General features: G+C 35.2%; 1 protein-coding gene across 1 annotated transcript in view; it reads right to left on the bottom strand.

Moving 5' to 3' along the window:
- Positions 1 to 1,038: 1,038 nt before the first annotated feature.
- Dync1li1 (dynein cytoplasmic 1 light intermediate chain 1) overlaps positions 1,039 to 25,354 on the bottom strand; it is a 36,840-nt gene continuing 12,524 nt past the window's right edge. Inside the window, exons 3-13 of the mRNA XM_047531865.1 lie at positions 17,626 to 17,742; positions 16,550 to 16,780; positions 13,723 to 13,892; positions 11,043 to 11,136; positions 7,989 to 8,124; positions 7,563 to 7,674; positions 5,192 to 5,251; positions 5,016 to 5,060; positions 4,290 to 4,410; positions 3,273 to 3,425; positions 1,039 to 1,944 (exon numbers count right to left, since the gene is read on the bottom strand). Of these exons, the coding sequence (XP_047387821.1) occupies positions 1,832 to 1,944; positions 3,273 to 3,425; positions 4,290 to 4,410; positions 5,016 to 5,060; positions 5,192 to 5,251; positions 7,563 to 7,674; positions 7,989 to 8,124; positions 11,043 to 11,136; positions 13,723 to 13,892; positions 16,550 to 16,780; positions 17,626 to 17,742 (1,352 nt within the window). The 3' untranslated portion in view covers positions 1,039 to 1,831. The remainder of the gene's footprint in view (positions 1,945 to 3,272; positions 3,426 to 4,289; positions 4,411 to 5,015; positions 5,061 to 5,191; positions 5,252 to 7,562; positions 7,675 to 7,988; positions 8,125 to 11,042; positions 11,137 to 13,722; positions 13,893 to 16,549; positions 16,781 to 17,625; positions 17,743 to 25,354) is intronic.

The raw sequence follows: 25,354 nt of genomic DNA, 5'->3' as shown, positions 1-25,354 counted from the left end.
TTATTGCCCTCTCATGTATTTTTAGCATTTATACTAAATTTTAAGTTGTTAAATACTATGGTAAAACTAAACATTTTAGTTTTAAGAAAAAGATTATGTCCAATAATAGAAGTATGTGTTCAAACATATTGTTAAAAAATATTTGGAATCTACATTCTAATTGATTTCAGTTGTCGATGGACCTTTATTTTATTCATTTCTTTATATGTGGTGCTGAGAATCAAACCCAGTATCTCACACAAGTAAGGCAAGCATTCTACCAACTGAGCCACAACCTCAGTCCTGGAATCTACATTTTAAAGTAGTAATAAAGAACAATTTAAAAGTTAGTAACCATTTTTTTACAATATGAAATGATTCAATCAGTCAAATCTAGATGGGTTGACTGTACTTCAATAAAAAGACTCATTGTTCTCAGGAACACTTTAAGCACTGAAAACTGAATATTAAAATGGTGGAAGTGGTAAACAGGTGTTCTCACCTGTTAGAAAGCAGCTATATGTTAGTGCATTTGCCAAAAAAAATTTTTTTTTTTTTGGTACTGGGAATTGAACCCAGGAGTGCTTACAGTGAATCATATCCCCAGCCCTTTTTAAAATATTTTATTTAGAGATAGGGTCTCACTGAGTTGCTTAGGGCCTTATTAAGTTGCTGAGGCTGGATTTGAACTCAAGATCCTCCTGCCTCAGACTCCTGAGCTGCTGGGATTACAGGTGTGCAACACCGTGCCCAGCACATTTGCCAAATTTTTAAAGCAACTTCTTCCCCCTGAATAATGACAAAGGTTTACTTTTACTCACTGGGAATGTTGGCATAAGATTCTGTAGTTCAAGATGTATTTGCAGGGCAAGATGTGTTGATCAAGGCAAACTCCCAAATTAAGGAAAGTTAGAGAAGAGCGAATCTCACACTCATTTGTCTCTCAGAAAGATCAGAATACTCAGTAATTCTATAAGTCAAACATTTCAAATTACTAATGAATCTTATTCATTAGCTGAAAAATTAGATACAAGAAAATACAAGTTATTTGAACCCAAATGCAGAGAATAAATACTTTATTAACTGATTACAGTTGAAAGTCACAAACCAAAAAGGAGTATATTAAGGCAGAGCCATATATATATATATATGTATAGACAAATCCAAAGACTGTTACCTCTTTACATTTTTATAACCTCTGCATTTTTCTTTTACACATTTAGGCAGTGTGCTTTCTTTCCTTCTCAGTTGAAGAAAATACCTTGGCCAATAAATTCTATGTTGTATTTTGATGACAACTTACAGGATCATTGATTTGAGTCATGACTTGTATATCAAATGCTATCTCAGTTTTCTCAGTATATCCCACTTGTTGGTTCATTTATGTTGATGTGCAAAATCTGACAATTTTCTTTTTCAGCAAAACACACAAAATTTTTAAAATGATTTTAAATAGTCTTAACTAAAACATTTGGACTTCCAAGTCAGTCAAATGCCCAAATTGCATACTGTCTGCCCTTCTCTAAACCCTCCTATATGATAATTTAGCCTTTAGAATAAGATCATACGGTTATATTTCAGATCTACAAATTTTTAGATTTTCAAAATCCAAAATTACTTCCCTATGCAAAATGGCAATGCAAATAGCAATTCTACATAATGTAGAATATATTTTCTTCTGTATAGCTCCTTTTATAAAAATGGGCAGCCACAAAAAAAAAAAAAAAAAAAAGACATAAATTTAGTCCATCTGTAAAAGCACTCCAGCTCCCTAATTCCACTTTTGAAGGAAAAGGCAGAGGCAAGTTTACATTATCCCAGAAAACTGAATAAATGGCTTTATTTGGTATCTTCAAGAAGCTTCTCCTTCCGTAGGAGATGTAGGTGTTGTAGGAGAAACTGAAACGGGTTTCCGGGTAATTCTGTCTAGTTCTGCGTGAACATCTGACAGGACGGGTTTCTGGCCTACATTGAAGGAAAAGAAAAGAAATAAGAATTAGATACAGTCAAAGTGTCTTTTTCACCAATGTCTCTGCACTTAAAATTGCCAATATTTTCACTAACTTTATCGAGCATGCTAAAGTTAAACATCCTAAATTTAAAAATAAATTATATCATTTTAAATTGTGAGATCTGTTACTAAATGAGGCAACACTGGCACCTATGATTTAATCTCCTAAGTTTTAAAAATCATAAGACAAAAAGAATAGCAGCAAAAAATAAGCAAGTTATGCACTAAGAAAGTACAAACCTAAAACGATAATAAAACAGCAACAAAATTTTGGAATCTGGAAAGCAAGATGAATGAGTTGTAACAGTAAATGAACAATAACAAATGCTGAAGAGGGTATGAGAAAACTGGAATCCTCATCCCCTGTTGATGGGAGTATAAAAGGGTACAGCATTTTGAAAAACCTTATGGCAAGTCTTAAATAAAAGGAATGGGGATACAACTCAGGGGTAGAAAGCCCCTGGTTCAATCCCTAGTATCACACAACAAAACAAACAATAGAGTTACTGCATAACCCAGAACTCATAGGTATTTACCCAAGAGAATTAAAAATTTATGACCACATAAAAATGAATGCTCACAGTAGTATTATTCATAATAGATTTTATTTTTAAAAAAGGAAATAATTCAAAGATCTACCAACCAATGAATAGATAAAATGTGGCATATCAACACAATGGAATATTATTCAGTCATAAGAAATGAATTATTGATGCATGCTGGATGAACCTCAAAACATTATGTTAGCCAGGCGTGATGGCACATGCCTGTAATCCCAGCGATTCTGGAGGCTGAGGCAGGAGGATCACAAGTTCAAGGTCAGCCCCAGCAACTTAGTGAGACCCTCAGCAACTTAGCAAGACCCTGTCTCAAAATAAAAAATAGAAAAAGGCTGGGGATATAGTTCAGTGGTAAAGTGTCCCTGGTTTCAATCCCCAGTACCAAAAAACAACCACAACAAAAACTGTGTTAAACAAGACATACAGAATATGTATGATTCCCATTTTATGAAATGTCCAGACAGGCAAAATCATAGAGACAGAAAACAGATTAGTGGTGACTGCACAGGACTGGGGGGCTAGGAGACAGGGAAAGTTTGAGGTTTCTTTTTGGGAAAATGAAAAATGTTCTAAAATTAGGTTATGGAGGTGGTTTTCACAACTTGTAAAGATACTAAAAACCAATGAACTATAATTTTAAATGTGTGAATTTCATGGTAAGTAAATTATACCTCCATAAAGCTGTTTTCAAAGAAAAGTGACTTGGTTCTAAGTAACTATACCTGATTTTTTGGCAGATGGTGGTAAAACACTGCTTCCACCTCCAGCCCCACCTCCAGGGCTACCACTACCACCAGGGCCTCCAGGAGAGCCAGTCTTTTTACTCAACAAACTATTGAAGAAATTTGCCAGGACACCTTCACTTGTAGCTCCAGCTATAAAACACAAACACATACCAAAAACATTACAAAAAAGCTACTCAAAAAAATTAGATTTTCCCATAAGTTATTAGAGTAATCACACATAGAAAACAAATGGTAGACTTAAGTTTAAGAGCTATATTCAGGTATAGTTTGATCTTTAGGGCTGAGTAGCTACTCATACTCTCTAATACACTCACACATAAAACAAATGAGTAAACTGCAAATATAAGGTAATTTAAAAATTAGAAAGTTCTTAGAAGGTCAGAAGCATTTCAAATAAACAACTGTTGAGAAATATTTGCCTTAGTATTACAAAAAGTTCCTCAATCCTACATGAAAACCAGAAGTTCTAAGAGATAAATGAGCAAAAGATAGTAATGAGTGATTTCACAGAATAGAAATACCACTAGATGAGAAATGGCTGTTAGTATTTAAAATGTAAAAATTAGACTGTGGTAAAACTGCAACACTGAATATTGATGATATTTATAAAACTGAATATTCCATTTGAAAGATATCAGAGGGTATGACCTACTTGTCCCACTTATGGCAATTATTCCAACACAAACAACTATTATGCATATATTTTTCCTATGTTAATTGCAGATTACTGACTGTAGTATAAAAATGAATTTCTCCAATGACCTACCATAGGAAAATGATTAAACATAAAAAAACTTTCACCATGTGCATAGAGATACATTAAGAACACATTGCAAAATGGTTTAGAATCTGATTAACTATAAGGTTATGTCTACCGAGACAGAGTTTAGAAGGTATTGCACTAGAATGAAAATAAGTTGTACTTAGGTGAGAAGCTTGGTATATTTTTTCCACTGCACAATGTATTATTTTCTCCAAAAAAGAAAGATATACCTTTCATGTTTGGATCAATTTTTTTTGACCCAGCAGGGATGGGTGACACACTGGCAACATTGGATGACACCGATCTGTTTGGTGTTCTAGGGGAGCCTCCAGGGACTCTTGGTGAGGCATCCTAGATGAAAATAGGAAAACCACAAATACTAAAACTAAAATTTTCAAATTCAAAAATTACTTGGCAATGATCCCCCATCTATTCTAGTGGCTTTTATACTGCAACCCATTGACAAAAACATTAGTAAATCTTGTCCTCATTATTAAAGAATACCAAAGGCCCACCATATTTTAGAACATTAATTTTTCCCTCGGTGAAAAGGGAGAATGTATAAAGTAATGAGGTGTGGTTATGAGCTTTAGCTTGGAGTCAGATCTGGGTTTCAATCTGGATTTATATCGTATTCACTAAATAATCTCAGGCAAGCCCAAAATGTCCTTGAAAGCCCTGCTTCCCTATCTGTAAAATGGGGCAAATAAACAGTATCTGTTTCTTGAGGTTATGAGAATTTAATAATGGACACGTAATATACATTGAAAATAGATCTTTATATGATTTAGATATTCTGAAAAAGACTTAAAAAATTCTTTAAAAAGAACATTTCTTTTAAAATCTCACGATTCCAGAAGAATTAAAGTAAACCTATGAGACAGGAATATAATTAAGAGAACTAAAACAATAATGTACTTAATTTTAATAATTATGTCAAAATTTGTAATACTGACCACAGGCCTTCCCGCTGCAGTTGGTGGCTGCTTTGCTAAAAGGGACTGAAAAACAAAAACATGAAAGAATCCTAGTTTAGACCTTCATAGCATGTGGATTACTGTATTTTTAAAATACATAAAAAATCAGTTTATTCATTAACCAAATTAAGTGTGCTTCTGATACAATTTCGTACCTGTAACTTCATAAGAAATACTTGGTCATCTTCTGCCATAATTTCCTTCTCATGCACAAACTGAAATGAGCAATGCATAAATGAGCAAGTTTAATACATTTTTTAACACCATTGATAACTTATGCTCTGGGTACTATATTTATATATACCAGAGTGAAGTGTCCTATCATGGTCCTTACAGCAGTGCTGACCAATAACTATCTGCAATGATACACAGGTTCTATATTTGTGAAGTTTAATATAGCAGTCACTGGCCACTAGTGGTAATTGAGCACTTGATATGTGGCTAGAATGAGCAAGGAAGCAATTTTTTATTTGATTTTATTTATTTGAAAGCTACAATGTGACTAATGACTACTGTATTTTAACAGTTCAGCCCTAGAGGCACATACGATTTGTTAAATAACTGTTGGGTGTTTTAAAAGTGTCAGTAATATCCCAGTTGAGTGAAATGCAACTTGTCTCTGGTTTCCCTGCAATTAACATATATATATATATATATATAACACACACACACACACATCAGCTGAATCATTAGAAATCAGAAATGAAATTGCAAAAGTGTCCTGCTTCTGCTCTTGCTAGATAACACAGGCCCAGTCTACTTTCTTCTCCAGAGTCAAAGGGTTAAATTAGATTACATCATTCCTCTGCTCAAACTGTAATCACTCTGCATCTCACTCAAGAGTGAAATCCAAAGTCCTAACTGCAGCCTAATGATAAAGTCCCAAAGGATCCTAACTCTGCCTTTCATCTCCCACCAGGTCTGCTCACCTTACAACTCTTTTCAGTCTGTCTTGCTCACAACAATCCTCCCTTGGAGCAGGTACTTTAAGATTCTTCTTGACTTCAACATTTTCCCCTCTTATAAGACGACTTCTCTAGCCCAGTCCTCTCACTCTCTGCACATCCTGCTTTATCTCCACAACCCTTATCCCAACTCCATGGATGACCTATGAGTAAGTTTATTGCTTGTATTCTCCTCCTTCCTAGTTAGCACCTAAACTGCACCTGAGCTGGTGTTCAGTAAGTATTTGAGGAATGAATAAAAGTATAATTTGTTGGTAAAAGAATGGGACACATTTTTTCTGGGTCATTTATTTCTGATGTGTGCATTTCTTTTAATAGCTATCTAAACCTATTTAAATAACATGTCAACTGAATTTTCATTTGAGTTCACTTTTCTTATTACTAATAACCCACAAACAAAAGATAGATGCTCTACTTTACGAATATTTGAATTTTTTTGAGAGGTGGGAGGAGGCAGGGATTGAACCCAGGGGTGCTTAACCACTGAGCCACATCCCCAGCCCTTTTTATTTTTTACTTTGAGACAAGGTCTAGTTAAGTTGCTTAGGGCCTCGTTAATTTGCTGAGGCTGGCTTTAAACTTGCAATCATCCTGCCTCAGCCTCCCGAGCCATAGAGATTATAGGCATGTGTCACTACATCCAACCAATGTTTGGATTCTTTTTCATTTTTTTAAAAATATTTTTTAGTTGTGGATGGACACAATATCTTTATTTACTTATTTTTATGTGGTGCTGAGGATTGAACCCAGTGCCTCACACATGCGAGGCAAACACTCTACCACTGAGCTACAACCCCAGCCCCTGTGTGGATTCTTAAGAATCTTTCTTTTTTTCATACTTTTTATTGGTGCATTCTACTTACACATAATGGTGGGATCTGCTATTAAATATTCATAAATACATTTCACCTTTTCCTTCCCTCCTTTAAGAATGCTAATATATACTGAATCAAAATTACTTTCCCCTAAAATATATGTCTAAATGAAAAGGAAGTCAGAGAAAAGTATTATATGTAAACATTCATGTGAGAACAGTACCTGATTTAATACCCATAAAATAACATGGTAGTCAAGAATACAGAAAACTGGAAGCTCTTGGATAGCTGTGGTTTAATGTGAGTAACTAATAACCATGGAAAAGAGCCAAGATCTGTCTAAATAGGTCTAACTAAGAAAACTACTCTAGCAACCTTTTCTTGGCTTTTGGCTAGGCTGTAGATTGTAAAACTCACACATTCTATCTAAATTGTTAATTTGTTTTGAGATCCACATATTTACTGTGCCAAGTCATGATTTCTGAAGTACTATATTAATATATTCAGCATTAATATTTGCTAAAATTAATATGCCAAAGACTAATAAAATTCAGTGATGAATAGTTGATTAATATTTTGCTAAAACAAATCCTTATGTGAACTGTACATTAGAAACACCCAAATTATACTTTGAAACTCCCCTGATAGTACAGGACATCCTTGCTTTTCTATCTATAACTTTAAAGTTATGCCTACCTCCTCAGTTTAAAAGCCTAAATATGGAAGCTGTTTACTAAAATTGTTACCTTTCGGACAGGTGGTTTAGTTATGATGTCTTCAAAGTTATCTTCTACTTTCAATGTTTGAAAGTTTTCATGTAATATTCCTATTTTCTTATCATTATCCCACCCTGCTGGACTGTAAAGAAATGAGTATGATAAATTCTCATACATTTATATCATCATTTTTTTCATTCAATCCATGATAATATAAAGGGAGTATTTTAATGAAGTCAATTTGACCAATTATGGAAAACTAATTAGATTTCTATTATAATATTTAATTTTTATTTCACTAATTTCTACTAAAATGATTATCAATATTCCTTATATTTAAATGTTACTACATAGTTTCACTTTTTTTCCCCCTGGGGAGAGGATAATTATTACCCCACAATTGTTGCTACTCAACATCAACTAGTAGCAACAATTCACATTTAACAGTATACTTACATAAATACTGCATCCTTTTCCACAACAACAGCAGGAATCTTATAGGGAAATCCATATAGTTTCTGAACGATGTATTTATATACTAAGTCTATATTTTTGTTTTCTTTTACTGAAGTGTAAATAAGTGCGGCACCATCTGAATAATACCATTAAAGAAAATTTTGAACAAATTCTATGAATAGGTTCCATAAAACTCTGTGTTCTCAGCTTAACCTTTATATCTATATGCTTGTTAGTTTAAAAAATAAATTCCAAGGGTATATAACACAGTTATCAAGAATTTCAAAGCATAAAATACTTGGCATTCAAAAGACCCTGGGTTCAATTCCCAGCACTGACAAAATATAAAAATACTTATATATGGGCTAGAATGCAAATAAAATAATGTTCACATAATTAAACAGAAGGATAGAAGCCTTATTAAGTCAAGAAGTAAAGGTAAATTTAATAATATACATACCATTATTTAAAGGACATAGAGGATGTTGCTTTTAACCTTCCTAAACTTCATGAAGGAGGGGATATTTTTGTCAATAACTCTTTTGCCTTTTCAACAAAAATGGTTTGCAGTACTGTTTCTTACAGTTTTTACTAATCCTAGGAATTAAGATTTTGAGAACAAAGCTCATGAAACTCAACTCAAAGAAGACTCAAACAACCCAATAGTGAGAAAAGGTGGAGTCAATAGTTACTAATGAGAAGATTTCAAGATGACCCAAGGAAAAAGTAGATTTCATGATTGCTATGGTTTGGATGTGAGGTGTCCCTCAAAAGCTCACATGTGAGACAATGCAAGAAGGCTCAGAGGAGAAATGATTGGGTTGTGAGAGTCAACCCAATCAGTAAATTAATCCTCTGATAGGAATTAACTTAGTGGTAATAGAAGTGGTAGGGTGTGGCTGGAGGAGGTGGGCACAGGGGGCATGGTTTTGGGGTATATATTTGTATCTGGCAAGTGGAGATCTCTTGCCAGATCTCTGTTTCCTGATAGTCATGTGAGCTGCTTCCCTCTGCCACACTCTTCCGCCATGATGTTCTGCCTCACATTGAGTCCCAAGGAATGGAGTAAGTCTTCTATGGACTAAGACCTCTGAAACCGTAAGCCTCCAAATAAACTTTTCCTTCTCTACTATAGTTTAAGTCAGATATTTTGGTCACAGCAGTGAAAAAGCTGACTAATACAATGGCCCACACTTGAAATAACACCAACTTGCATGATATTAATCAAAGCAGATTCTACCTTTGACCTTTTATCTAAAAGACATGATGGATTAAAAGACCAAGAAGCCTATGGGAAAAGATGTGATGTGACTACTGACAAATGATATATTCAGAGTGGCTAACAGATATTCTATGATCGGCCCTTAGGATCACAATCTAGCACATTTTCTAGGACATAGCCTGAAGTTTATGAATCTAAAAGCAATATTGCTTAATTTAACTTAGTAAAAGAAAACATTATAATCTTAAGCAGAAGCTTATTTGTGTTAACTTTGTATTAATGATCTTCCCCACATTAGAACCAAGATTTCTGCCAGGCCCACGCCTGTAATCCCAGTAGCTTAGGAGGTAGGAGAATCAGAATTCAGGCTAGCCTAAGCAACTTGATGAGACCCCAACTCTAAATAAAATATAAAAAAGGTCTGGGGATGTGGCTCAGTGGTTAAGCGCCCCTGAGTTCTATCCCAGGTACCAAAAAAATCCCCAAATTTTCTATTGTTGAAAAATCTGCACTGCAACTAAAATTTTTTAAATAAAGATGATTTTGAACTGTTCCCTTCACTCACTGATAAACATATACCTCACTAACTTGAAGTGACTTCTCACATTTTGAATTCTTTCAAAAATCAAGTGGCTCTAAAAGTCTCTTTAGTAGGAAGGCTCCCTCTTGATTATATTTTTATATTTATGTTTTCAAGTATAGCATCGAGAGAGTATTTAAAGAGATTATCCTTTTTCTATCTATTTTTCAAAGATAATGAAAAAGGCTACAAGAGTCTATTTCAATTACTCCCTTTTTTGATAGTATGTAGACAAGTGCTCTTTAATGCAATGCAACTCAACCATTAGGTGACTTGAAAAAAGCCCATGAAGAGGGAAAGAAATGAAGAAAAAGAGGAAAGAGAAACTACCAGTGTCAAGTGATCTATTTAGCTAGGCTTTCTATAAGTGGCCTCTAAACTAACTGTCATTAATAAAAATGATTTATAAACTGCAGACAATAGGAACATGTGTGTATTGCTTATTATTATCTATCCCTAATAAAATTTCATGGCTTGTTTCTATCCCTAGTATAATTTCATTACTCTTGGACTCAAAAGATTTGGCTGTGGAATGTAATTATAAATAAGATCCAACAGGGGCAGAAGGGAACATCTAGCTCTTGTCAGTGTACTCAAGGTGTAAATGTTTTCAACTGTGAATTCCCTTGAAAACATTCACTAGAACCTTCATTTCCTCTTTTTCCTAGTAGTAAATGTTACTCACTGGTTCACCTAATCCCTGCAATCTAAATTTAAAAGGCTCCCTATGACAGGTTTTCCAACCCTGTGGTCACAAATACAACACCAAGTTAAAAAGTACAGATTCTCCATTCACACCTTGGACTATTTCAGTCCAATAGGTATTAGCTAACCATATAGCCATATTTTGAAGCCAATAAGTTAGACTCTATATGGAGAAGCTAACATATTAAACAAACTAAGAATGAAAATATACAACTTGAAGATTTGATCTTGCCTCACCACCCATCCCCAATAAGTGAATAGTTTTTAATCAGATATGTCCGCAATGCCTTTGCATTAGAATTTTCCACAATAATGATTTTTCTTAAGCACGGTACTTTAAAAGCAGCAGATCAAACTTAGATATTTCAACACTTGTTTTCATACCTAAAAATATTCACATATAAATGACTTGGGAACTAAAGTTAAATTTCTAATCACATACAAGACAAATAACATTTACAGAATTTCTAAAGTACCTTAATGCCTTTATTTTAAAAAACAAAATAGGTAGGGTACACTGCATTCATAAATGTTATTAAAAGGATACACTGTAAACAAAACTTCCGGATGTGTGACTGGATAAAATCGAAATGTTCATCTCTGTAGTCATGTTCTTTCTCCAATACACTAATAGCATCACACTGTTGAATTAAAATTATTTAATAAAAATTAAATGTAATAATTTAAGCAGTTCATTTCTGGGTGAGGACCATCACAAATCTACCACTTTGCTATTGTGACTGAACAAAATGAATACAAGAATATAAGTTAAAACCGCTAGCTGACTTCTGTTATGTTGCATCTGATCAGAACACCAAAGAGAAAGTTTTGGTCGTGTAGGAATGAAGACTAACAAGCCAAGCTTATACTAAGTGATCATGAAATAGGATAGGAAAGAAAAAATAGGGAGGAAAGAGACAAAAAACAAGAAAAACACAACTTTAATTCAAAGCCTTGTACTAAAGTTCCAAATACCTTTCTTCCCCAAGCCAATTTCTCTCCCAGGCCTGACAGTCCCAAATTTCACTTATGAAAACTGTACTATTAATTAGTCTACATAATAAATAAATAAAGCAAAGAGAGATATACTATTTCAAGAAATCTATAATATACTTTCCAACTGGTCAGATAATGAAGACTGTTAGCCTAAGGATTCTAAGAATGTCAGGCCACCATAAATCAGCTTGTGATCATCAGACTGATGTCATCCCCACACACCTTCCCATGTCCACCCTATAATATTTTTCTTTCAAAAAGAGTCCAATAACCCCAAAAGTGTCTCTTACTCTTGAGATGGCCTACATTCTCCCTTGAATTTGTCTCTGGTTTCCTAAATGCATCTGTCTGTGCCTCTAACTGATGTTGTCTGTAACTTATTTCTGCCATTATGTGTCAAGAACCCCACTCATCCTGAGTTGAGATCCCCCTCTCTAGAAACTTGTTGGACCTGGTCCAATATCAGCCATACTTGCTAATTTGACTTTAAATTCTATAATAATTTTTTTTTTAAATCTAAAATCGATCTCAGTTCTTTAAAATGTATCAGTATAACCAGGGAGTCTTCACCTCTCACCAGTTCCTCTTTGTTCTTCTATTTATCTTATAATTCCAAACGACTTTCATTTCTTTTCTGATGTTTTTATTCATGCTCACTACAATCTCACCAATAACAAAGTAAGGGAAATTCAGTTTATTTTTTAAATGCTACCTGCAAAATTATCTTAATTCAAATATTTTTTTCCAAACCCTTCTAAATTGAAGGTGTGAAATTTTAAAAATAAATATTTCATAATATTCACTATACCAAATATTAGTTTGAGTTTAACTCTTTTGTTACATATATAAACATTATAGGATAGAATCTCCTTGTACCACTTTTTCTTTCTTTCTTTTTTTTTTTTTTTTAAAGGTACTGGGGATTGAACCCACGACTGCTCTACCTCTGAGCTACATCTCCCAGCCCTTTTTATTTTTAATTTTGAGACTGGGTCTTACTAAGTTACTGAAGTTGGCTTCTACCTTGCTATCCTCCCCTGCCTGAGTCTCCCAAGTTGCTATGATTACAGGTGTATACCACCACACCCAGCTCCTTGTTTAATTGACCAGCACTTGTTTGCCCATTTTATAGGATATTGAGAGTAATTTCAAATAATTAAAGATACTTTAACCATAGTACTGTAGGTTTAATGACACTTTAGTGGAAGCATGGCAGTTTAATAAAGAGATTTTAACTGTAGCAATGGTAAAACACCTCCTTAGCATGCATGAGGCCCTGGGTTCAATTCCCACCACAACAAAAAACAAAGTTAATCGAATCAGAGGGCTTGGACCTACGACAGGAAACTTAATCTCCCTGAACATCCATTTCTAATCTTTTAAATGGAAGGAGTTGAACCACCATACTTCCACACACATTCACCGGTTCCCTTACACATTTAAAAACTCATAAACTTAAGTACATCTGAAAGTGCTTGAAGGTTTTATAAAACACAGTAGATGATAACTTCAGGCTTGAAAATTGAAACCCTAGATAACTGCATATCAATTTTATATCATAATAGGTGCTTCGAGGTGTTTAAAAGTCCATTTTAAGTACATTAGTGGATTAATATATCAAAATGTAATCTTGAAAAATTTTACAAAATTAATAAACTATCATTTCCCCTGTAATTATGTGTACTGCACTGACTGTACAATGAAGTGTAATTGAAATTATGAAAACAAAATTCAATCACAAAGTATCTGAAGAAACAATTTCTTTAAAACAATTATGATCACAATCAGAGAAGCTACAGCCAAGGAAAGGAAAGATGGATAACACTGAAGCAGCAAAAAGACTGCACTTTCCTTCCCTTCACACCGTCATCTGCTACACCAGAATTTTCTGGTGTGTGGGGATTAGAACTAAAAGATGTACTTTTCCCTCTGCCCATTTTTTGCTATGACCATGAAAGCTAGACCTCATCTTCTGTAGACACAAGCCAACTTATATAACCTTAGGCCAATATTTCTACAAGTGAAATGACTGTGAAGAAAACAAAATAAAAAATTTTAAAAAGTCACAAAGTAACATTTAAGCACTAACAAATATTTTAAAACTAGTACTTCTGTGTGATAAAAAAAAATTATCTACAAACACTAACGCAACTCCAAAACAACATGGAAAACAAAGTAGTTGTTCATTGTTGGTGAGTGTCGATAGCAAAATCTGTAAGAAGCAAACTAACCTTTGTGCAAACTACTAGGACTGGAATGCCCAAGTTATGTGTAAGTGTATCTGCACCCAGAGGTAAAACTACACTGTCGTCTTTGTCTTCCTGCGATGCAATGTTTCTTCTCTGAGGAGAAGCTGGGAAATCTTCTCCAGGCTCTACATATTCTTGGAAGTCTCTAATCACTGAAAAATCAAAGTAAACAGTTTAGAAATTGTTTTTTTTCAGCAAGTAGTTATTTCTGCCATAATTTAAATATGTAGTTTACTAGAGTTTATACTTAATTTTATATAAGAGAAGAAACAAAAAAGTGTTTAAGAAATCTATTCCAGGCCAGGCATGGTGGTGCATGCCTATAATCCGAGTGACCAGGGAGGCTGAGGCAGAAGGATTGCAAGTTCAAAGCCAGCCTGGGCAACTCAGCAAGACCCTGTCTCAAAATGAAAAATGAAAAAGGCTAAGGGTGTAGCTCAGTGGTGAAGTGCCCCTGGAATTAATACCCAGTACCAAAATAAAAATTAAAAAAAAAAAAAAAGAAAGAAACCTATTTCAAAGAAGAGTATATGGGCACTGGAACCACAGCAATAATTTTGAGCCACAATACTACACTGATAACTCCAGAGTAGAGCTATATGTAGGTCTGATTCAATCTGTGCAAAAGACTTTGGACAAGTTATACTATACCTTTGGCTCTTTACCTTCTCTGAAAGGAAGGGTACTGTAGAATAAAAGAAAAATAAAAGCAATTTAAAACAGTGTTAGGGCTGGGGATATAGCTCATTTGGTAGAGTGCTTGCTTCGCCTGCACAAGGCCCTGGGTTCAATCCCCAGTACCACAAAAAATTTTTTAAATAAAATAAAATAAAACACAGTTTTAGCTGGGCATAGTGGTACACATCTGTAATCCAAGCAACTCGGGAGGCTAAGGCAAGAGGATCACAAATTCAAGTCCAGCCTGGGCAATAGTGAGACCCTGTCTCAAAATAAAAAAATGACAAGGGTTAGGGATGTAGCTCAGTAATAGATTCAATCCTCCGTACTTCAATAAAAATAAATAAAAATCCCACTATGCTAGATGACTTTCTAATATTAATTTTCTTTTGCTAAGTCCTTTATTCAGGTTTCCTTTTACTTAGACTCAATCTTGTGCCATGTTCATTCTATAAACCTGATAAAAATTAATGAGCTATTACCAATGAAAAACTTTTTGAAGTCATTTGCAAGACTGTCAAAACTATCACTCAAAAAACAAAGTCAATTAAAAAAAAAGTGAAGTGAACATGTCAAAAGCCTTAAAAATGTATGCAATGACTCAGTAATTACCTTTCTAGGAATTCTCAAGGACACAATCAGGAAGGCACAACATAGGAATTTCCATTTAACACTGTTTTTCATGTTTAAAAGCAAAACAACAAATCTGGAAACAAATTATTCACTGCACAGGATTAAAACAGAATGTGAGGAAATAACTGCACAGACCCATAAAATGTCAAGTTTTCAAATACTTAATGCTGTAGGAAAATAACAACTAAGCAAGAGATAATCAAGAAGAAAACCAAAAACTTCAGCTTAGAAATAAAAAGAATATCAGAAAAAAATAATATACTAAGGCATATTTTATGAATATTAATACACCTAACTATATCACTTTAATAACTAGAGAAAAAGTTTTTTTTTTTTTAAGCAGCTATGAGCTAGATTCTTTTTTGGATTATGAACTTTGACTCCTATGGAGGAAAACTCCTGAATTTACATGGGATCAAGGAACAAGGAACCTGAACAGTTGAGTATGAGTCCCCAGGAAGGGGCATGTTATGTACCATTAGCAGTTCTTGTGGTTATTACCTTTAATAAAGATCAGAAGTTGAAATCTAACAGTTGCTCTCAAATTTTATCATACCAGAATCACCCAAAGAGCTTGTTAAATCACAGATTACTGATCTGCCTTCGAGTTTCTCACTCAGTAGTCTGAGGTGAGAATTTCTTTCAGGTTCCCAGCTATACTGATACTGATGCTGCTAGTCCAGGGACCACAGGCTAGCACCATTGCTCTAGTATAAATCAGATCAGGGGGTGAGGGTGGGGTGGCAACTCCACAGGCCAAGGTCAACAGAGAAAAAAAAAAAAAAAAAGTACAGATTAAAAGCATTAGACATCCTTTTCAATGACTTAGGACAAACATTCTTTTAAGTTTTTCTTTCTTTACATTTAAATTTCAGTAAGCTATCAATTTATCCCTAAAAGTTACCCTGGCTAACAATAATAAACCATTTCATCTACATATTTCCTTAGGCAAAGCACAACACTGGCAATTGAAGAACTCTCAGGTTTACAAACTATTAGAAATTATTCTTTTTTGTTTTCATAATCTCCATGAAAACTTCTAATTCACAAAAGCATGTGCAAAATGTATTATGCACTTTGTAAATAATTAAATCAGCTTAACATCTTTATATTTATGTTGTTAACATCTTTTCACACATTTCATATTAACAAAGTTGATGAGATTACCATAAAGTAAGTAAATTAATTAATTAGTTAATTAATTAAAACTTCTGGAAATGAGCAGTTGAAGAGAGATTCCTATTTTTCCCCCTGAAAAATTACTTCCAAAAATGAACACACACAACCTTTTGGCAAGAAGAAAAGGCACCTGTAATCAGAAGTTTACCATTATGTAAGTTTCCAATTTAAAACTATATTAAAACCTAGCATGTCACTCTAATTAAGTTTCAAAAACAGTAGTCAATTGTGTTTCTTCATTAAACCTCATTTACAGTAAAAATTTTTAATGAAAATATTTGGTATTTGATACCTATATTAGTATTTCTAGACTACTCACGCTTTTGTTCCATTTCTTTCATCTCTTCAGGAGGAATTTTCAATTTGTCAACATGTTCTCTAACAACACTTGCCCACTTCTGTAAAGAATCCAAAGCAGTCCAAGGCTTTGACATATCAACGACAAACATAACTAGAGTGTCCTTCAGAGAAATGGCATCCAGTGAAAATTTAAGGAGCCCTTTGTGATAAAGGTCTCCATCTAAGATCCATACATTACATCTTGTTTGATCTATAACAGACAAAAGAAAGTTACCAAGGCAACAGGATTAAATCACTTCTTCATCAAACTAACAATATGACTTAGTATTTTAGGGCATCTACACAGGAGATATCAATTAACTTTGATAAAGTTCAAATAAATATTTACGTCACATCTACCAATTTTTAGTAAAGGCCTAAAATGATTTAATGGCCCACCAGAACACCAAAGCAACCTTTACTTCATAAATCTTAATCCAAAACCAAAAAAGTGCATAACATATTTTATTTATGTATTTATAAACATATGAGGTGCTGGAGATTGAACTTGGGTTCTCACACACACTAGGCAAGGGCTCTACCATTGAACCACATTGACAGCCCAACATGTTAATATTTTTACTAAGAGCAAATAAACTCATGCATACTAAAGATATTATATACAAAAATGAGAAGGCCAGTGATTGATAAGAGAAAAAAATGGTTGACCAGATGAAAAAGTCTGGAGAATACATTACTTTATTATTAGAAAATGAAGAAAAGTGAAAAGGGAGTCAGCAAAATAATCATTATCTGAGGGAAAATAAACTGAGAAATTGAAATTCTTCATAGAGAGTCCAAAAGTTAACATCTGAAAACCATAGATGCTTAAAAATAGCATTATATGAACCCCAGAATACCCTAAGATGCTTTAAAGTATCACTTTGTGAACCCCAGTCCCATATCAACGACGTATGCCTAAACATAAGTATCTAACTGACCTACATGACATTGAAGAAGTCCTAGTAAAAAATGACACGCTAAGAAAAGTCAACAGCTAAGGTGAGCAACAATGCACCTCACAACAGACTACAGGAAACATAAGTTGACACTCACCATCCCTGTCTTCATCATGTACATTTAAGTACAAATATTCCAATCCTCTTCCTTTCTTGTACTCCTCTATTCCCTGAATTTTTCTTATTAAGCTTGTTTTTCCAGCTCCATCTTCACCTAGATACATATATAAAAAAAAGATAGCATTTTAACTATGATACAGATCATTTAAAGACGCTTTCTGGTGCCAGGTGAAAAACCCAGCTGGAACTAGCTTCAACCAAAAAGGTAATCTGACAGAAGATAACTGGAACTGGGTAGCTACAGAATCAAAGATACAATCTCCATCACCTCCAGGATTCTCTCTCCCAGGATTGCTACTCCTCATTAAGTCTTGTTATATCCTGTAACAAACAGCATCTTCCATAAGACATTTTTCAGGGGATGGGGAGACAATATAAAACATCACAGCTTCGAAAAGTACTCTTTTTTGCGGGGGGGGGGGGGGGGGGGGGGACTAGGGAAGATCCAGGCACTTGCACATGTTAGGCAAGTATTCAACCACTGAGCTACATCCCCAGCCCTTTTTACTTTGAGACAGGGTCTCCCTACATTGTCGAGGCTACCCTGGAACTTGGGATCCTCCTTCAGTCTACTGAGTTGTTGAGAAGTGTGCCAGTGTACCTAAGTGATAGGTGGATGTTCCTATTCTCCTGATTCTATCTGAAAATACTATACTGATAGTTTCTCTCTTCTGGAATTTTAAATGATGACAGTTATGCTTAGCATTCAACACCTTATAGATTCTTTTAAAAATAAACTTTAAAAAATAAAATTGAAAAAGAAAAGAATATATGGTAAAAAAAATGTAATACGTTAAAAATTAGTCTGACACTTTTCCCCCCACCTTATGATTCAAAATTCATTTCTGGTAACAAATCAGAAGTGATCACATTGAGAATAAAGACTTCATAAACACAGCATTTGGGGTTACCAGGGACTCACACAAAATCTGATCTTCTTACAGATGAGGAAATTGAGGCCAAGGCCATAAACACAAAGATTGGTACAACGGGAATAATTTAAGCCTCCCCAAAGAAGCCAAGTCAACTTCCTTGGGAGTGTAATTCCCTTGAATCCCTAGTCTCAAGAATTTTCTAACTACCTAACCAGTGCTTGGCAAAAAGAAATTTTCTCAAAACGTTTAAAGAAGCACTTTGCTGGCCATCTGCCTGCCTCTCGACTGTCCATTGCCTCCCTTTCACCTATCCATCACCCAACGCACAAGGTTCACCTCCCGATCGTCCTGATCGCCGACCGCCAGTGGAGCACCAGCTGCCTGCTGTTGCCTTGAACTTCACTGTGACAGTGCTTGCAGGTCTGATTACACATGGCTGCCGCCATTTTTAGACAACAGCCAGGCTCCGTAGGACCCCTGGTTGGACTGACTGAGCCCTGTCTCCAGGATCCCTCAGTCCAACCGATCACTCCCTGCCTCTGGGGCCCTCACATCGACTAACTGCTTCCCTGCCACCAGGACCCCCAGACCAACGGACTGCGCCCTATCACCGGGACCCCAGACCGACTGATTGCACCCGGCCTCCAGGATCCTGCAACCACACCAAACACACCCGACCTCCAGGACCCCTGCCTGACCAACCGCACCCCACCTGCAGAACCTCCAGTCAACCATGTCCACACCCTGAGCTGCAGCTCCCCATTTGCCAACATATTTTGAAGCCGGAGTGGCCCTCTTGGATAATCCTGGAAGCCATAGCTCCGATCTTTGGGTGGGGCAAAACCCATCCTGAGACGCCTGCTGGAGGCTTGAAGCTCATTGTCAGGTACCTCTCCTGCATCACGCTACTGAACACAGGGAGGTTTTATTACTATATGACTGTTATACTGTAGTTTTTCTTTTTTCTCCTTATTGAAAAATTTTAAGTTTTTATTTCTTTACTTTTCTTGCTCTCTTTTCCTTTTGTTTACCTGTTCCCTCAGAGTCTCTTTCTCCCTTTTTTGCATGCTAACATTTAATTTCTTTTGATTACACTCTCACCCTTTCTATTATCTAGAACTTCTGTATATTCTTTTCTTATCCCATTAACAGCCACATTCTACATCCCTCTGCATCCTCTTTGTCCTCCATTTGAAACTGCACACCTTATTGCAAATCTGTTTGTTTTACTGAAGATAATATTTGAACTCATTCTGTTTATTATGACAATTTTGTTATTGTCCTCATAGGGGCTATTTGGTCTAGGATTGCATAGTGTCTGAATTGGGCACTGCTAATATTGATCTTCCCTTAAAGAAAGGGTTTTGGAAACCTATAGGGCCACTATAAGCCTATAGGGGGAAATCTGCAATACCCCAGATCTGCACTGCTAGAGGGGAAGATACATGAACAACATGAAGAAACAAGGGAAGAAAATGATCCAAACAAATCTAGATTCTATATTAATAGAACCCAATGACAGTATGTTAGAAGAAATGTCAGAAAAGGACTTCAGATTATACATGCTTAAGATGATTTGCGAAGCAAAGGATGAGATAAGAGAACAAATGCAGGCAATGAATGATAATACCAATAAGCTGAAAGAGCACCTGCAGGAAGCAAAAGATCATTTCAACAAAGAGCTAAAGATTCTCAAAAAAAAAAAAAGGAAATCCTTAAAATGAAGGAAACAATAAACCAAATAAAAAACTCAATGGAAAACATCACCAAAACACTAGACCAGATTGGAAAACAGAACCTCAGACAATGAAGACAAAATATTTAATCTTGAAAATAAAGTTGCCCAAGCAGAGAAGATGGTAAAAAATCATGAACAGAATCTCCAAGAACTATGGGACATAATGAAAAGAACAAATTTAAGAATTATTGGGATTGAGGAAGACACTGAGATACAAACCAAAGGAATGAACAACCTATTCAATGAAATAATATCAGAAAATTTCCCAAACCTGAAGAATGTAATGGAAAATCAAATACAAGAGGCTAATAGAACACCAAATGCACAAAATCACAACAGGTCCACACCAAGGCACATTATAATGAAAATGCCTAACATTCAAAATAAAGGTAGGATTTTGAGGGCCGTGAGAGAAAAGCATCAGATTACATATAGGGGGACACCAATACGGATAGTAGCCGACTTCTCAACCCAGACTCTAAAAGCTAGAAGGGCCTGGAATAATATATTTCAAGCTCTGAAAGAACATGGTTGCCAACCAAGAATCCTATATCCAGCAAAACTAACCTTCAGATTTGAAGATGAAATAAAATCCTTCCATGATAAATGAAAGTTAAAAGAATTTACAAATAGAAAGCCTGTGCTACAAAATGTTCTCAACAAAATAATCCATGAGGAGGAAATGAAAAACAACAATGTAGGTCAGCAAAGGGAGGAACTACCTTAGAGAAAAACCACTCAAAGGAGAAACCAAGCCAACTTAAAAACCAAAAATAAGCCAAATGACTGGGAATACAAATCATATCTCAATAATAACCCTGAATGTTAATGGCCTAAACTCATCAATCAAAAGACATAGATTGGCAGAATGGATTAAAAAGAAAGACCCAACAATATGCTGCCTGCAAGAGACTCATCTCATAGAAAAAGACATCCACACACTAAAGGTGAAAGGATGGGAAAAAACCTACCACGCACATGGACTCAGTAAAAAAGCGGGGGTTTCCATCCTTATATCAGATAAAGTGGACTTCAAGCCAAAGTTAGTCAGAAGGGATAAAGAAGGACATTTCATACTGCTTAAGGGAACCATAAATCAGGAAGACATAATGATAGTAAATATTTATGCCCCGAACAATGGTGCATCCCTGTACATCAAACAAATCCTTCTCAATTTCGGGAATCACATAGACCACAACACAATAATTCTGGGTGATTTAACGCACCGCTGTCACCACTAGATAGATCTTCCAAACAAAAACCAACCAAAGAAACCATAGAACTCAATAACACAATCAATAACCTAGACTTAATAGACATATACAGAATATTCCATCCATCAACGAACGGATTCACTTTCTTCTCAGCAGCACATGGAACCTTCTCGAAAATAGACCACGTTATGCCACAAAGCAGCCCTTAGGAAATGCAAAAAAATGGAGATACTGTCTTGTGTTCTATCAGATCATAATGGACTGAGAGTAGAAATCAATGACAAAATAAAAAACAAATTACTCCAACACCTGGAGACTAAATAATATACTATTGAATGAAACATGGATAACAGAAAACATCAGGGAGGAGATAAAAAAAAAATTCTTAGAGGTCAATGAGAACGACGATACAACATACCAAAATCTCTGGGACACTATGAAAGCGGTACTAAGAGGAAAATTCATTTCATGGAGCACATTCCAGTAAAGAATAAAAAGTCAACAACTAAATGACCTAACACTACAGCTCAACGCCCTAGAAAAAGAAGAACAGAATAACAGCAAAAGTAGTAGAAGACGGGAAATAATTAAAATCAGAGCTGAAATCAATGAAATTGAAACAAAAGAACAATTCAAAAAATTGACCAAACAAAAAGTTGGTTCTTTGAGAAAGTAAACAAAATAGACAAACCCTTAGTCACACTAACAAAGAAGGAGAGAAGACTCAAACTACTAAAATTCGTGATGAAAAAGGGAATATCACGACAGACACCACTGAGATACAGAACATGAGAAGCTACTTTGAAAATCTGTATTCCAACAAAATAGAAACTACCAAAGACATTGACAAATTTCTAGAGACATATGCTCCTCCCAAACTGAACCAGGAGGACATACACAATTTAAACAGATCAATATCAAGCAATGAACTAGAAGAAGCCATTAAAAACCTACCATCCAAGAAAAGCCCAGGACCAGACGGATTCTCAGCCGAGTTCCACAAGATCTTCAAAGAAGAACTCATTCCGATACTTCTCAAAGTATTCCAGGAAAGAGAAAAGGAGGGTACCCTACCAAACTCATTCTATGAAGCTAACATCACCCTCATACCCAAACCAGGCAGACACATCAAGGAAAGAAAATTTTAGACCAATATCCTTGATGAATACAGATGCAAAGATCCTTAACAAAATATTGGCAAACCAGATCCAAAAACATATTAAGAAAATTGTGCACCACGATCAAGTGGGGTTCATCCCTGGAATGCAAGGATGGTTTAACATCCGTAAATCAATAAACATAATCCATCGTGTCAACAGACTTAAGGATAATTCGAATCATATGGTTATTTCAATTGACGCAGAAAAAGCATTCGACAAAATACAACATCCCTTCATGCTCAAAACACTAGAAAAAATAGGGATAGTAGGAACATACCTGAACATTGTAAAGGCTATTTATGCTAAGCCCATGGCCAACATCATTCTTAATGGAGAAAAACTGAAAGCATTCCCTTTAAAAATGGGAACAAGACAGGGATGTCCTCTTTCATCACTTCTATTCAACATTGTCCTTGAAACTCTAGAAAGAGCAATTAGGCAGACCAAAGAAATTAAAGGGATACGAATAGGAAAAGAGGAACTTAAGCTGTCACTATTTGCTGATGACATGATTCTATATTAGGATCCAAAAAACTCCCCCAGAAAACTTCTAGACCTCATCAATGAATTCGGCAAAATAGCAGGCTATAAAATCAACACGCATAAATCTAAAGCATTTTTATACGCAAGCGACAAAACAGCTGAAAGGGAAATGAGGAAAACAAGTCCATTTGCAATAGCCTCAAAAAAAAAAAAAATACTTGGGAATCAATCTAATCAAAGAGGTAAAATATCTCTACAATGAAAACTTCAAAACATTGAAGAAAGAAATTGAGGAAGACCTTAGAAGATGGAAAGATCTCCCATGTTCTTGGATAGGCAGAATTAATATTGTCAAAATGGCCATACTACCAAAAGTGCTATATTCAATGCAATTCCAATTAAAATCCCAATGATGTACCTTACAGAAATAGAGCAAGCAATCAAGAAATTCATCTGGAAGAATAATAAACCCAGAATAACTAAAGCAATCCTTAGCAGGAAGAATGAAACAGGGGGTATTGCAATACCAGAACTTCAACTATACTACAAAGCAATAATAACAAAAACGGCATGGTATTGGCACCAAAATAGACAGGAAGATCAATGGTACAGAATAGAGGACACGGACACAAACCCAAATAAATACAACTTTCTCATACTAGACAAAGGTGCCAAAAATATGCAATGGAGAAAAGATAGCCTCTTCAACAAATGGTGCTGGCAAAACTGGAAATCCATATGCAACAGAATGAAACTAAACCCCTGCACAAAAATCAACTCACAATGGATCAAGGACCTTGGAATCAGACCAGAGACCCTTCATCTTATAGAAGAAAAAGTAGGTCCAAATCTTCAACTTGTTGGCTTAGGATCAGACTTCCTTAACAGGACTCCCACAGCACAGGAAATAAAAGCAAGAATGAATAACTGGGATAGATTCAAACTAAATAGCTGTCTCTCAGCAAAGGAAACTATCAGCAATGCGACAAGAGAGCCTACAGAGTGGGAGAAAATCTTCAGATAGAGCGCTAATTTCCAGAATATATAAAGAACTCAAAAAACTCTACACCAAGAATACAAATAACCCAATCAACAAATGGGCTAAGGATATGAACAGACGCTTCACAGAAGAAGATCTACAAGTACTCAACAAACATATGAAAAAATGTTCACCATCTTCAGTAATAATAGAAATGCAAATCAAAACTACACTAGATTCCATCTCACCCCAATTAGAATGGCGATTATCAAGAATGCAAGCAACAATAAGTGTTGGAGAGGATGTGGGGAAAAAGGTACACTCATACATTGCTAGTGGGGTTGCAAATTAGTGCAGCCACTCTGGAAAGCAGTGTGGAGAATCTTTAGAAAACTTGGAATGGACCCACCATTTGACCCAGCTATCCCACTCCTCGGCCTATACCCAAAGGACTTAAAATCAGCATACTAGAGATTACAGCCACATCAATGTTCATAGCTGCTCAATTCACAATAGCCAGACTGTGGAACCAACCTAGATGTCCTTCAATTGATGAATGGATAAAGAAACTGTGATATATATATATATATATATATATATATATATATATATATATAATGGAATATTACTCAGCTATAAAGAATAATAAAATTATGGCATTTGTAGGCAAATGGATGAAATTGGAGAATATCATGCTAAGTGAGATAAGCCAATCTCAAAAAACCAAAGGACAAATGATCTCGCTGATAAGCGGATGATGACACTTAATGGGGGGTGGGAGGGGGGCAAGAATGGAGGAAGGAGGGACTGTATAGAGGGAAAAGAGGGGTGGGAGGGGTGGGGGGATGTAAAAAATAACAATGAATCAAACATCATTACCCTATGTAAATGTATGACTACACAAATGGTATGCCTTTACTCCATGTACAAACAGAAACAACATGTATCCCATTTGTTTACAATTAAAATAAATTAAAATAAAAAATAAAATATTAAAAAAAGAAGCACTTTGCTTTAGTGAATCAAAATCTGAGAGCAAAATTTCTAAGAACTACTTTTCTTCCATCTATCATGTCAACTCTAATAATATCTAGAAGTTAGATGAAAATCTACACTCATATTTTACACATATTTTAAGCCCATTTCTTCTTTTCTTAAGTCTCACCCCTCAATTATAATGATTTTTCTACAGTTTTCACTTTACACCTAAACGCACTCTGACATGATTGTCTTGATGGCAAATGTATATACCTAAGA

This window comes from Sciurus carolinensis, chromosome 17, assembly GCF_902686445.1.
Source record: "Sciurus carolinensis chromosome 17, mSciCar1.2, whole genome shotgun sequence".
Classification (NCBI taxonomy): Eukaryota; Metazoa; Chordata; class Mammalia; order Rodentia; family Sciuridae; genus Sciurus; species Sciurus carolinensis.
This window is presented reverse-complemented; position numbering and strand designations above follow the sequence as displayed.